Raw genomic sequence first — 13,500 nt, 5'->3', positions numbered from 1 at the left:
GGCTCAACCAACCAAGTCAAACCAGAATGGGGTCACTGACAGTTAGGTGCCCCATAATCAAACTGAACTTTAGAGCGGGCCACTTTAGCAAAAAAAAAAAAAAAAGGAGAATCACAATAACCAACCTGAAGGGGCTCATTTTACCTGAACCAGCATAAGGAAGTTTCCTCTGTTTTTACTGGATAAAGTAACACTATAATGACGAATCTGCTTTTTGTTCCATGTTTCTGGGACTTTTTCGTCAGCCTTTTTCTTCCTATAAAGCCCACCTCCTCTGCTCAGCTCATCAGAATGCCTTTTCTAAATTTTCAGATGGAATGCTGCCCAATTCATGAATCACTAAATAAAAGCCAATTTGATCTTTAAATTTGTTGAAATTTTGTTTTTTATACCATGTTCTACCAAAAAACTGATGTGACTATCAAAATGTCAGAAGTGGGGAATCAGCTTTTCTGTACTTTTTAGGGCTTATTGATTTCCCTTTCCTAAAGATATGCCATCTGAAATTACCTAGCAAAGTCACATATCTCTTCAGGGGCCTCTTGGCTAATGTACTTAAGTAGGCCATAGGGGATTTTCCCTCAACACACAGTGTTCATTTACTATCTGAAGTTAATTGTCATAAGATCTCTGACTTGCTGTTTTTCCAATTAGATTGGTATCCTAGTTATATCCCTGTCTTCCTACACAGGGATAGGATATCTGTGTAGGAATCCTTTTTAGGATATCTAAAAAGTATATTTATGGATCTGAAATATTTATCATTATTTTCTTGTGGGCAGTGATTGAGAAGTTTGTATTTCCATGGCTGTTTGTTCAAATGGACCGTACTGATGAATGTAACTTTCAAAACTCCAAGCATAAGATACTAATATATAAAGAAAACTAGGAGTAAGTAAAGTTGCAGGAACATGACTTGTCTATATAAAGAATTTGTAGAAAGTTTGAGGCTGTTGAAACAGTACAGTATAAGCATTGCTATATTCATTTCTGCCCGTCAAAGTAGGCAGGACATCAAAAACAGGAAGAACTTGTTCTAAACCAGCTTACTAATGATAAAAGGTTGACTTTTTCTGGCATTTGAGAAAAGAAAAAAGAAGTGGGATAGCTGGACAATGGTAGGAAGGAGGGAATTTGGGCATGCAACATAGGGTGTTTAACTCCTGGTATGTTATTTTACCATTTATACTGTCCTTCATTTTATTACACTAACAGGAACTGAAAATCTTTTTAGAAATCTAATACATTACCTGTCATGATGACATTCTAAACTTTTTTGGCAGGTCACTATTTTGACAGATATTTAATCTTTTTCTTTCAGATCTTTCCTCAGATCCAGATGAATTAACAAATGTTGCTGTAAAATTTCCAGAAATTACTTATTCTTTGGATCAGAAGCTTCGTTCCATTATAAACTACCCTAAAGTTTCTGCTTCTGTCCACCAGTATAATAAAGAGCAGTTTATCAAGTGGAAACAAAGTATAGGACAGAATTATTCAAACGTTATTGCAAATCTTAGGTGGCATCAGGACTGGCAGAAAGAACCAAGGAAGTATGAAAGTGCAATCGATCAGTGGCTTAAAACGCGTATGAATCCAAGAGCAGTTTGAACAAAAAGTTTAAAAATAATGTTCTAGAGATACATATATATCACAAGATCATAATTATGTATTTTAAATGAAACAGTTTTAATAATTACCAAGTTTTGGCCAGGTGCAGTGGCTCACACCTGTAATCCTAGGACTTTGGGAGGCAGAGGCAGGCAGATCACAAGGTCAAGAGATCAAGACCATCTTGGCCAACATGGTGAAACCCCGTCTCTACTAAAAATACAAAAATTAGCTGGGCATGGTGGCACACACCTGTAGTCTCAGCTACTCAGGTGGCTGAGGCAGGAGGATCACTTGAACCCGGGAGGCAGCGGTTGCAGTGAGCTGAGATCGCACCACTGTACTCCAGCCTGGCGACAGAGTGAGACTCCATGTCAAATAAATAAAAATAAAATAATAATAATTACCAATTTTTCATTACTTTGTAAGAATGTAGTGTATTTTAAGATAAAATGCCAATGATTATAAAATCACGTATTTTCAAAAATGGTTATTATGTATACCTTTGTATAACTTCTAACAATTTAGTGGAAGTATCAAAAGGATTGAAGCAAATACTGTAACAGTTATATTCCTTTAAATAATAGAGAATATAAAATATTGTAATAGTAATAATATTTATCATAAAACAGTTGTGTGTGAGCATTTGATGGTGCTTGATGAGTTATTTGTATTTGATGGGACTGTTTGGATGTATTTCATGGGAGTATCTGGAGTATTTAACGGGATGTAAACCCTGGATGTACCTGATTTTACTACTGTTTTTTTTTTTAATAGGTAATATATATACAGGGTAAAAACTTCAAATGGTACAAAAGGGTTAACAGTGATCATGAAGTCTCTATCCTTTCTGTCTTCCCTGCCATCCAGTTCCCCCTCCAAGAAGCAAGTACTGAAACCACCTGCTTACACATTTTTAGAGATTGGCCACAAATTTATAACCAAATGTATATATTCCTTTCCCCCTACGCAAATGGTAACATACTGCACACATTGTTCTGCGTGTTGCTGCTTTTTCCTTTTTTTTTTTTCACTTAACAGTAGATATCTAGAGGTGAAATTACTGAGTCAAGACTATATTTAGCAAAATTACACTAGATACTACATATTACCTCTAAAGAAGGTATACTAACTGATAATCTCACCATCAATGCACGTCTTCTTATCCTTTGCCAAATATTCTGTTTTTATTTTTCTTATGATGAGTAAGGTAGATCATATTTTCATGTATTTAACAGCCATTGGAATCTGCTTTACCATGGCCTTTCCTATTTCTATTCTTTGCCTATTTTTCTGTTGGTTGTTGGTCTTTGTTTTGTATTACAGGCGTGCTTTAGATATTAGCTTTTTGTAAGAGATCCTGCAAATATTTTCTTTCCAGTTTGTCATTGTCAGTTGTCTTCTGACTTTGTTCTGATATTTTTTGACACGTAGAAATTTTTATTTTCATGTAAGCAAATTTATGAATCTTTGTACCCCATAAGTATATACAATTATGATTTGCCAATTAAAAATATTAATGCAAAATTTACAAATCTTTGCTTTTGTGGCTTTTAGGATTTTATATCATATTTAGAATGGCCTTCTCCACTTGGTTTTTGTTTTTTTTTTTTTTTTTTTTTTAAGACAGAGTCTCGCTCTGTCACCCAGACTGGAGTGCAATCACACGATCCTGGTTTCAAGTGACTCTCCTGCCTCAGCCTCCTTAGTACCTGGGATTACAGGCACCCACCACCACATCCGGCTAATTTTTTGTATTTTTTAGTAGAGACGGGGTTTCACTGTGTTAGCCAGGATGGTCTTGATCTCCTGACCTGGTGATCTGCCCACCTCAGCCTCCCAAGTGCTGGGATTACAGGTGTGAGCCACTGCGCCCAGCCTCCACTTGTCTTCTCTTAGAATTTTATTTTTCACCTTTGGATCTTTGACACAGCTGGAACATATTAAACATATTAGAAATCTAACTTTAGTTGTTTTTTTTTAATATGCCTACCCATTGATCTTTTATTGAGTAAACTGTCTCTTCTCCCATTGGTAAAAATGGCGCTTCATCATATAATACCTTTGGTTGAATACGTTATCTTTTCCCCCATTGATTTGCAATGTCATTTTTATCTATACCAAAGTCCCATTTATACTTACGCCATTTCTGAACAGTTTATTTTGCACTGGACCATTCTGGTTTTTTGTTTCTGTTTTGTTTTTGTTTTTTTGAGACAAGGTCTTGCCCTGTCACTCAGGCTGGAATGCAGTGGCACAATCACTGCTCACTGCAGCCTCAATCTCATAGGCTCAGGTGATCCTCCCACCTCAGCCTCCTTAGTAGCTGGGACCACAGGCACACACCACAAAACCCAGCTAATTTTTAAAATTTTTATAGAGACAGGGTTTCGCTATGTTGCCCCGACTGGTCTTAAACTGCTGAACTCAAGCAACCGGACTGCCTCAGCCTCGCAAAGTGCTGGGATTACAGGTATGAGCCACCACACCCAGCCAGACCAGTCTATTTTTTTAGTCTGGTAGGACTAGTCCCTTTGCAATAGTTTTCTTTTTTCAGAATTGTCCTTCCTAGCAACTCTTGATTTTTCCATACAAATTTAGAATAAGTCTGTCTAGTAACAAAAATGAAAAGTTCTGTTGGCCTTTTAAATGAAATCATTAAATGTATAGCCTACTTTAGAGAGTACTTAATTCTTTATGATAGTCATTCTAAAGAATTAGTATGTTTTTCCCTTTATTCTAGTCTTCTTTTATATCCCTCAGTAGTAGTCTAAGTTTTCTTCATATAGATCAATTTTTTTGTAAAAAAATTTGAAAAGCAGGGACTTTAAAAAATACCCTCTAGGCCCTACGCTATACCAGTTGATTAGAGCTTCTGAGAGAGCCTGGGCCTGCTGTTCTATTACTGTTGTCTTGCTGGTCAGTCCCTCCAGCCATGATTCTAATGTGCAGCCAGAGGTAGGTTTATTTCCAGGTGTTTTATCAGTTACTGTAATTTTATGTGAATCTTCCTTCCATTATATCCTCTAAGGGAAGATCTTGTTGTTTATATGTGCATTCCATTTCCACATATTTATTTTGTGCCGAACCACTTCATAGTAAGTAATAGTTTTTCAAGTGATAGATTATTTTCCATGTAAAAATCTTACCTGCAAATAATTTTACCCAACTTAATACTTTTTCAAACTGTCTTTGAAGTTTTCTTCATGAGTCAGTTCATCTCCTTATTTATTTGTTTATCATTCTTCAGTGAATTTATATGAGCTTACCTTTGTAATTATGAATTTCTGGGAAATAATTTTACTTTTGAACATATCTGATTTTGATTACATATGTATATATACATGCATACACACACACACACACACACACATTCTAAAGTGAAACCCTTAATAAGAAAGACTGAGTATTAAGGTTAAAATTAAACTATACAAATCCACCATCCATCTCCTAATTAAGCCTAATGAACACAAGTAGCTAAAGTATGGGTGTATATGCTAATAATAGAGAGAAAAGCAATAATAATAGAAATGTGGTCCTGAAAACAGGCTTGTGAAGATAAATCTGCTTCATTCTACCCAAACCCTTTAAGATACACATTCATTGTAAGAATTTACCAAGCATCTGCCATGTTTTAAGCATATTAATTATAGGATCATAATTAGGTACAATTGAATATTCAGGACAATATCTAATTCAGAATGGTATCTAACAATCATGAAAATCAAAAATTAAGAAAACTTTACAAAACCAAGACAAATATGCCAGAATCTGAGAGGAACTGACACTAATTAGAAGCTGGAATGAGAATAACCTTTGGGCTTCCATTTTTACTACCTCCACGACTCACTTCTTGTTCTAATCTACCATGACCTGTGCTTGGAATTTTGCAGTTGACTCTTAAGAGGTCTCCATGAGTCTGTCCTTGGCTTTCTTCAGTCTGTTCTCAACAGCAGCTGGAGTGAGCCTGTCAAAATACAGATCACACCCCTGGATACTCAAAGCCCCCACTGGTTTCCCATCTTTTTCTTAAAAGCCAGAGTCATTACAATAGCCTATGGGCCCTAAATAATCTGGTAGCATGTTCTCTCTAAGACTGCTTGTCCTCCTATACTCCTGCCTGATTTACTGTGCTCCAGCCACATGCGTCCCTGTTGCTTTCCATACAGACACACCAGGCATGCACCACCAAGACCTCTTTGCACGTGTCAGTTTTTTCTGCCTGGAGTGCAGTTCTTCCTTCAGATTTTTTCATGGCTCACTGTTATTTCCTTGGTGACATGGCTCAAATGTCACCATCTCACAAGGACTTTCCTGCTTTATTTTTCTCCATAGAAATTATTACCATTTAATTTAGTGTGTCTTTTACATAATTAATGTGTTTGAGCTGTGTTTTACCCTTCCTGACCCAACTAGAATAAAAACTCCTAACAGTCATGGCATTTTGTCCCTTTTCTCCATAAAGTATCTCAAATGCCTAACACATAGTAGAAGCTTAGTAAATACTTGTTGAATTAATTTGCTGGGAATTACAGCTTTCCAAATATCACATTAGTTTAGAAAAACAACACATTTGGGCTGTAGCAGGGTGGGGAGTAAAAGGGAGTAGCCTTTTTTTTTTTTCTTTTTCTTTTTTTTTTTTTTTGAGATGGAGTCTTGCTGTGTCACCCAGGCTGGAGTGCAGTGGTGCCATCTCAGCTCACTGCAACCTCCAACTCCTGGGTTCAAGTGATTCTCCTGCCTCAGCCTCCCAAATAGCTGGGACTACAGGCATGTGCCACCAAACCCAGCTAATTTTTGTATTTTTATTAGAGATGAGGTTTCACCATGTTAGCCAGGCTGGTCTTGAACCCCTGACCTCAGGCAATCTGCTAGGCTCGGCCTCCCAAAGTGCTGGGATTACAGGCATGAGCCACTGAGCCCAGCCAAGGGAGTAGTTTTCTTAATAAAGCAAAGCCTTCTAGAAACAGTAAACTATAGCAAAATCTTGCACAAAAGAGCTAACAAATAGACTCTATCCCCCTTTGTTTTATCTTTTTAAAATCGACACATGTTAATTGTACCTATTGGCCGGGTGCAGTGGCTCATGCCTGTAATCCCAGCACTTTGAGAGGCCGAGGCTGGCGGATCACCTGAGGTCAGGAGTTTGAGACCAGCCTGACCAAACCTCTCTATGTCTTAGCAGAGACATGGAGAAACCCTGTCTCTACTAAAAATACAAAATTAGCCGGTGTGGTGGCACATGCCTGTAGTCCTAGCTACTCGGGAGGCTGAACCAGGAGAATCACTTGAACCCAGGAGGCCGAGGTTGCTGTGAGCCGAGATCGCACCATTGCACTCCAGCCTGGGCACAAGAGCGAAACTCCATCTCAAAATAAATAAATTAACTAAATAAATAATTATACCTATTTATGGACTACAGTATACCTCCATACATGTATACAAGGTGTAATGATCAAACCAGGGTAATTAGCATACCAAGTACCTCAAACATTGATCATTTCTTTGTGTACATTCAAAATCTGTTCTTCTAGCTATTTGAAAATATATAATAAATTATTGTTAATTACAGTCACTCCATAGTACTATAGAACACTAGAATGTATTCCTCCTATCCTGCTGTACTTTTGTATTCGTTAACAATCTTTAGTTATTCCTCTGTCTCCTTACCCATCCCCACCTCTAGTAACCACTATTCTACTCTCTACCTCCATGAGATCAATGCTTTTTTTAGCTTCTACTTATGAGTGAGAACATGCAGCATTTATCTTTCTGTGCCTGGCTCATTTCACTTAATATTCTTCAATCTCATCCATGTTGCTGCAGATGATAGAATGTCATTCTTTTTATGGCTAAATAGTATTCCATTGTGCATATATACCAAATTTGCTTTATCCATTCGTCTGTTGATGGACACAGATTGATTCCATACCTTGGCTATTGCGACTAGTGCTACAGTAAACATGGGGTACATGTATCCCTTTGATGTACTGATTTCCTTTCCTTTGGATATTTACCTACTAGTGGAATTGCTGGATCACATCATAGTTCTATTTTTAGTTTTTTGAGGCATCATTTTACTGTTTTCCATAATGGCTGAACTAATTTACGTTCCCACCAACAGTATAAGAGTTCCCCATTTTCCTCATCCTTGCTAGCATTTGTTATTTTTTGTCCTTTTGATAATAACCATTCTAACTGGAGTGAGATTACACCTCATTGTGATTTTATCTTTTTCTATTGAGAAAAAGGCTAGATACTAAATATTTTAGTCTTTGTGAGCCATACGGTCTCTTTCACAACTACTGATTTCTACCGCTGAAGTGTGAAAGCAAGCAAGACAATATGTAAACAAATGAGCATGGCTGTGTTCCAATAGAACTTTGTTTCCAAAAATGCAGGATTTGACTTGTGGACCATCATTTGCTCAATGCTGGGCTAGAACGGTTCACAACTTTGCTGCAAATTGGAATCACCTGAGGATGTTTAAAAACTTTTATTGCCTGGCTCCTACCCCAGGCTGCAGGAGTTTAAAGCTTCCCAGCCTGTAATCCCACAACTGTGGGAGGCTGAGGCAGTCAAATCACCTGAGGTCAGGAGCTCAAGACCAGCCTGGCCAACATGGTGAAACCACGTCTCTACTAAAAATACAAAAATTAGCTGGGCATGGTGGCCCGTGCCTGTAATCCCAGCTACTTGGGAGATTGAGGCAGGAGAATCGCTTGAACCAGGAGGCAGAGGTTGCAGTGAGCTGAGATCATACTACTGCACTCCAGCCTGGGTGACAGAGCAAGACTCAGTCTAAAAAAAAAAAAAAAGCTTCCCAAGTGATTCTAATGTGCAGCAAAATCCGGGAATCACCAGTCTGGGACCTTGTTACTCAAACTACCATCCTCAGAAAAGAAGCATCCGTATCTACTAGGAGCCTTATCTGCTTTTGTTTTTGTTTTTGTTTTTTCAATGGATTTTGTGTTTTTCTATTGTTTGTGGTTTTTCAACTTATTAGACCCAGAAGATCCTCATAAAAAACTACTAGAATAGATGCAATTTGTTAAATAGCTGCATATACAAAAATTAACGACCAGGCGCAGTGTCTCATGCCTATAATCCCAGCATTTTGGGAGGCTGAGGTAGATGGATCACCTGAGGTCAACAGTTCAAGACCAGCCTGGCCAACATTGTGAAAACCCATCTCTACTAAAAATACAAAAAATTAGGTGGGTGTGGTGGTGGGTGCCTGTAATCCCAGCTACTTGGGGGTCTGAGGCAGGAGAATCATTTGAACTCAAGAGGCAGAGGTTGCAGTGAGCCGAGATCGCACCATTGCACTCCAGCCTAAGCAATAAGAGCGAGACTCCATCTCAAAAAAAAAAAAAAAATCAACATATATCTATAAAAGGAATCACTAGGTAAAAACAAAAATTAGAGAAAATATTACATTCATGTTATCCTATACATATGTATTTATTTGTTTATTTTCTTATTTATTTTTGATACAGCATCTTACTTTGTCACCCAGGTTTGGAGTGCGGTGGTGTGAACATGGCTCGCTCACTTCAGTCTCCTCCTGGGCTCAAGTGATCCTCCTGCCTCAGCTCCCTGAGTGGCTGGGACCACAGGTGTGCATCACCATGCCCGGCTAATTTTTAAGTTTTTTTGTAGACATGAGAGTCTCACCATGTTGGTGAGGCTGGAAAATAAATTTTAATGAGAGGTATACAAACCTAGATTTAAAAAACTATAAATGTCTATTGAAGTATATAAACAAAATATGAATATGCAATGACAGCAGGTTCTTGGACAGGAATATCTAATCTCTAAATATCTCTTCCCCAAAATTAATGTATAAATTTTGTGCAATTCTGATTTTATTCCAGAAAAGAGATATTTTTGTCTGATTTTTTAAAAATTGAATGAAATGGTCTTATAGTATTTATGGAAAAATGAATGTCTGAAATAAGTAATAAAATTATGGGAAAATAATATCAAGGTGGGATTAATATTACTGGCTACTAAAACATACTATAAACCACTGAATCAAACTAAGAACTTGGTAATGAGGGGCCATGAAGCAAAAAAGAGACAACTCAACACAAACAAGGTAGAAGAAACTCATGTGGAAAACAGACCATCTAGACCCATGTTAGAACTATTATCCCCCTTCTACATTGGCCATACGCATTTGTGTGTGTGTACATATATATTGTTTATAATTATGTATGTATTATTTACAATTATGTATATTAAGCTTTCATTAGGTAGAATTTTTACCACCAAAATTTGTTTTGGAGACAGGGTCTCACTCTGTCACCCAGGCTAGAATGCAGTGGTGCAATCATAGCCCACTGCAGCCTTCCATCTCCCAGGCTCAAGCAGTCCTTCCACCTTAACCTCCAAAGTAGCCAGGACTATCAGTGTGCGCCACCATGCCTGACTAATTTTTTTATTTTTTAGAGACGGGGTCTCCCTGTGTTGCCCAAGCTTGTCTCAAACTCCAGGACTCAAGCAATCCTCCTGTCTCAGCCTCCCAAAGTGCTCAGACTACAGGTATAAGGCATAAAGGCTGGCCTAACCCAATTTTTAAAAAAATTTTACCATTAAAAATCTGAGTCTTAAATAATTATTGGGTCAAAAAATTATAATTATATGCTATTTTAAAAGTAATAAAAATGAGAAAATTTAGATCAGTCATTTAGGATGGCACAGTTACAGACAAAAATAAGAACATTTAGAAAACTATATGATACAACCAAAACTATACTCAGAATAATATTCTTAGCCTTAAACTTTTTATTATTAAAGGAAATTTTAAAACTGTTCAATGTTAAAAGTTAGAAAAAATATCCATAAATTTTGCAATATTTACGGTGAAGTTTTGATATCCTTAAATAATGGTTTGAGATCTGTATTTCCACTTAGAATAGACAAAGATGCAAAGGAATATGGCTCCCATGTTAACAACAACCACAAAAAGAAAAAAATAAAGACAGGAAATCTACAAAATCAAAACTTTTCTTGAGCCTGTCAGAGAAAGGAGATTGCCAGGCAACAGGTGAACTGAATTCAAAAAGGTGGGAAAGCACCTCCAAGGACAGGTGAGACCTTTTGCAGAACACAGGAGGAAAAACTTGTAGGCAAAAAAGGGGGTAAAAAAGCAATTGATGCTTTGACATATACTTAAAGGCCAAACGTATATGAAAATAACAGTAGAAACTCTGGGAACCCCCCACACATGGTGTGCCCACTGACTAACCAGCTTTCTTTCACGGACTCAACCTGGTACTTAACGAGAAAGATTGGGACAGAGCAGAAGACCTGATGGAGCTCCCTTAGTGGGACGGGTGTACAGACAGAGAGTGGCTGCCTCTTGAGGACAAGCACAAAACCCAGGACTTTTTGTCATACAAAGTAAAACACATCTGCCACTGGGGCAGATCAGAAAACCCTCTCACCCCCAGTCCTCAGCAAAAGGTCAACTGTCACTGGGGAGGGGTAGATTACAGCAAAAGCTGTCGCTGCTGGGGAAAATGGAGAAACCTAATCATGCCCAGCATCTTCTACAAAGCAAAGATTTCTCACAAAAGGGACAAGACCAGGAAACTTGCTCTTGGAAGTTAAGAGACAGAATTCAGCTGCCATAGAGGGAAGGGACAGGATTATGGAGAAACTCCCACGCTTGAGGCTCAGGCCCCCAGGGCCTACGTAAGACGAAGGTTGGAACAGGAAGGCCGAGAAAGCCACCCTGCCCCCATCATGGGCAACAAACAGCACAGGACTTCTGGGAGAGTGGCAGAAGCCTGGAGAGAAACATCCCCATCCCCTCCGCCACTCTGGTGGCCAAGTATGAAGGGCCAACTGAAAGTTGAGGATGGAGGAGAAACACTGAGAAAAACCTTCTAGCATTCTAGGCCTCATAGGAAATGCAAGATGTCAGTATGGAGGAATATGAAGTCAGTAGAATAATAATGATAACTATAGCAACAACAAAACTTAAACCTAGCTCAACTACTGATTAGATTTACCACCCTGGTAGCCTGATGGGTGAAGAGGCATGGCTATTTTCAGAAGTAAACACTATTTACATCAGTCACTCTTACTCTTTTACATATAATGTCTGGCATTCAGTAAAACTTACAAGGCAAAAGAGTAAAAAAGAAAAAAAAAAAATGCCAATTTTCAAGCGATGAAGCAGTAAATAGAACCAGACTGAGAGATGGCCCAGAGGCTGAAACTGTCAAAGTAACTTTAAAAATGCTCTGATTAATATGTTAAAGGATATAGTGGAAAATGTGGACAACATGCATGAACATATACAGAATTTCAGCAGAGATGGAAACGATTTTAAAAAGAATAAATTGGATACACTAGAAATGAAAAACATGTTGTTATGGATGAGGAATTCCTTCAATTGCCTTATCAACAGACTACACATAGAAGAAAGAATTAGTAAACTTGAATACAGGTTAGAATAGAGCAGTTTCAAAATAACATCCTGAATTTCAAAAGGTGACAAGCCCTTCTGAGGAGAGCTGGAACAAGAAAAGGGAAAACAGAGAAAAAGAAAAAGTGGAGAAAAATAGAGCAGCCAAGAGTTGTGGGACAGTATGAAATGGCATAATACACATGTAGTTCAAGTCACAGAAGGAGAATGGAAAGAGATAGTGTTGGAAGAAATAATTGAAAAGATAATTGCTGAGAATTTTCCAAAATTAATAAAAGACAACAAATCACCAACCTAAATGTTTAGAGAAGTCCAAGCAGAATATATACAAAAGGCCAGGCCTGGTGGCTCACTCCTGTAATCCCAACATTTTGAGAGGCCACGGCGGGCAGATCACTTGAGGTCAGGAGTTTGAGACCAGCCTGGCCAACGTGGCAAAACCCCGTCTCTAATAAAAATACAAAAATTAGATAGGCGTGGTGGTGCATGACTGTAGTCCCAGCTACTTGGGAGGCTGACGCATGAGAATCACTTGAACCCAAGAGGCGGAGGTTGCGATGAACCAAGATAAGAAGAAAATCTTGAATGCAACCACAGTAAAAAAGAAACATTCCAAAAAAAGAAACCTGCCAGGCATGGTGGCTCATGCCTATAATCCCAGCACTGGGCAGATCACCTAAGGCCAGGAGCTCAAGAACAGCCTGGCCAGGTGGTGGCACTCACCTGTAATCCCAGCTACTTGGGAGGCTGAGGCACGATAATCATTTGAACCCAGGAGGCAGAGGTTGCAGTGAGCCAAGATCACACCACTGCACTCCAGCCTGGGTGACAGAGCAAGACTCTGTTTCAAACAAATAAACAAACAAACAGATAAGAATTACATCATTACAAAGATGAGCAAAATGTATCAAACACTATGCAACTAGAAGACAACCGTGCAACTTCTTTCAACTACTGAAAGAAAAACTCATCCTAGAATCCTATATGCCCAGCAAAAGTATGTTTCAAAAATGTAGGTGAAATAAAAACTTTATAAGACAAAGAATAAAAATAAAAATAAAACTAACAGAATGTGTTGCCAGCAAATCTGAACTATAAAAAAAGTTAAAGGACATTCTTTAAGCAGAAGGAATATGATCCCAAATGAGAAACTGCATCTACACAAAGGGAGAAATTGGAAAACTCATACATGAATGGTGGGACTGGCCCAGACTCTATGGAAAACAGTTTGGCAGTTCCTCAAAAAGTTAAACATGAAATTCACATATGACTCAGCAATTTCACTCCGAGGAATATACTCTAGAGAACTGAAACAGGCATTTGCAGAAAAACTTGTACACAAATATTCATAACAGAATTATTCACTATAATGGAAACAACCAAAATGGAAACAGCCTAAAATAGAAAAAACCCAAATATCCAACAGCTAATCAATGGATAAACAAAAT

At 38.1% G+C, this 13,500-nt stretch overlaps 1 protein-coding gene across 1 annotated transcript in view; it reads left to right on the top strand.

Moving 5' to 3' along the window:
• The window catches only part of ARSK (arylsulfatase family, member K), a 47,751-nt gene extending 44,621 nt beyond the window's left edge, over nucleotides 1-3,130 (top strand). Inside the window, exon 8 of the mRNA XM_011989438.1 lies at nucleotides 1,322-3,130. Coding sequence (XP_011844828.1) covers nucleotides 1,322-1,611 — 290 coding nt within the window. The 3' untranslated portion in view covers nucleotides 1,612-3,130. The remainder of the gene's footprint in view (nucleotides 1-1,321) is intronic.
• The last annotated feature ends 10,370 nt before the right edge of the window (nucleotides 3,131-13,500 follow it).

The sequence above is a fragment of the Mandrillus leucophaeus genome, unplaced genomic scaffold (assembly GCF_000951045.1).
Source record: "Mandrillus leucophaeus isolate KB7577 unplaced genomic scaffold, Mleu.le_1.0 Scaffold353, whole genome shotgun sequence".
NCBI classification, from domain to species: domain Eukaryota; kingdom Metazoa; phylum Chordata; class Mammalia; order Primates; family Cercopithecidae; genus Mandrillus; species Mandrillus leucophaeus.
The sequence above is the reverse complement of the archived record's forward strand: the minus strand, read 5'-3'. Positions and strand labels throughout refer to the sequence as shown.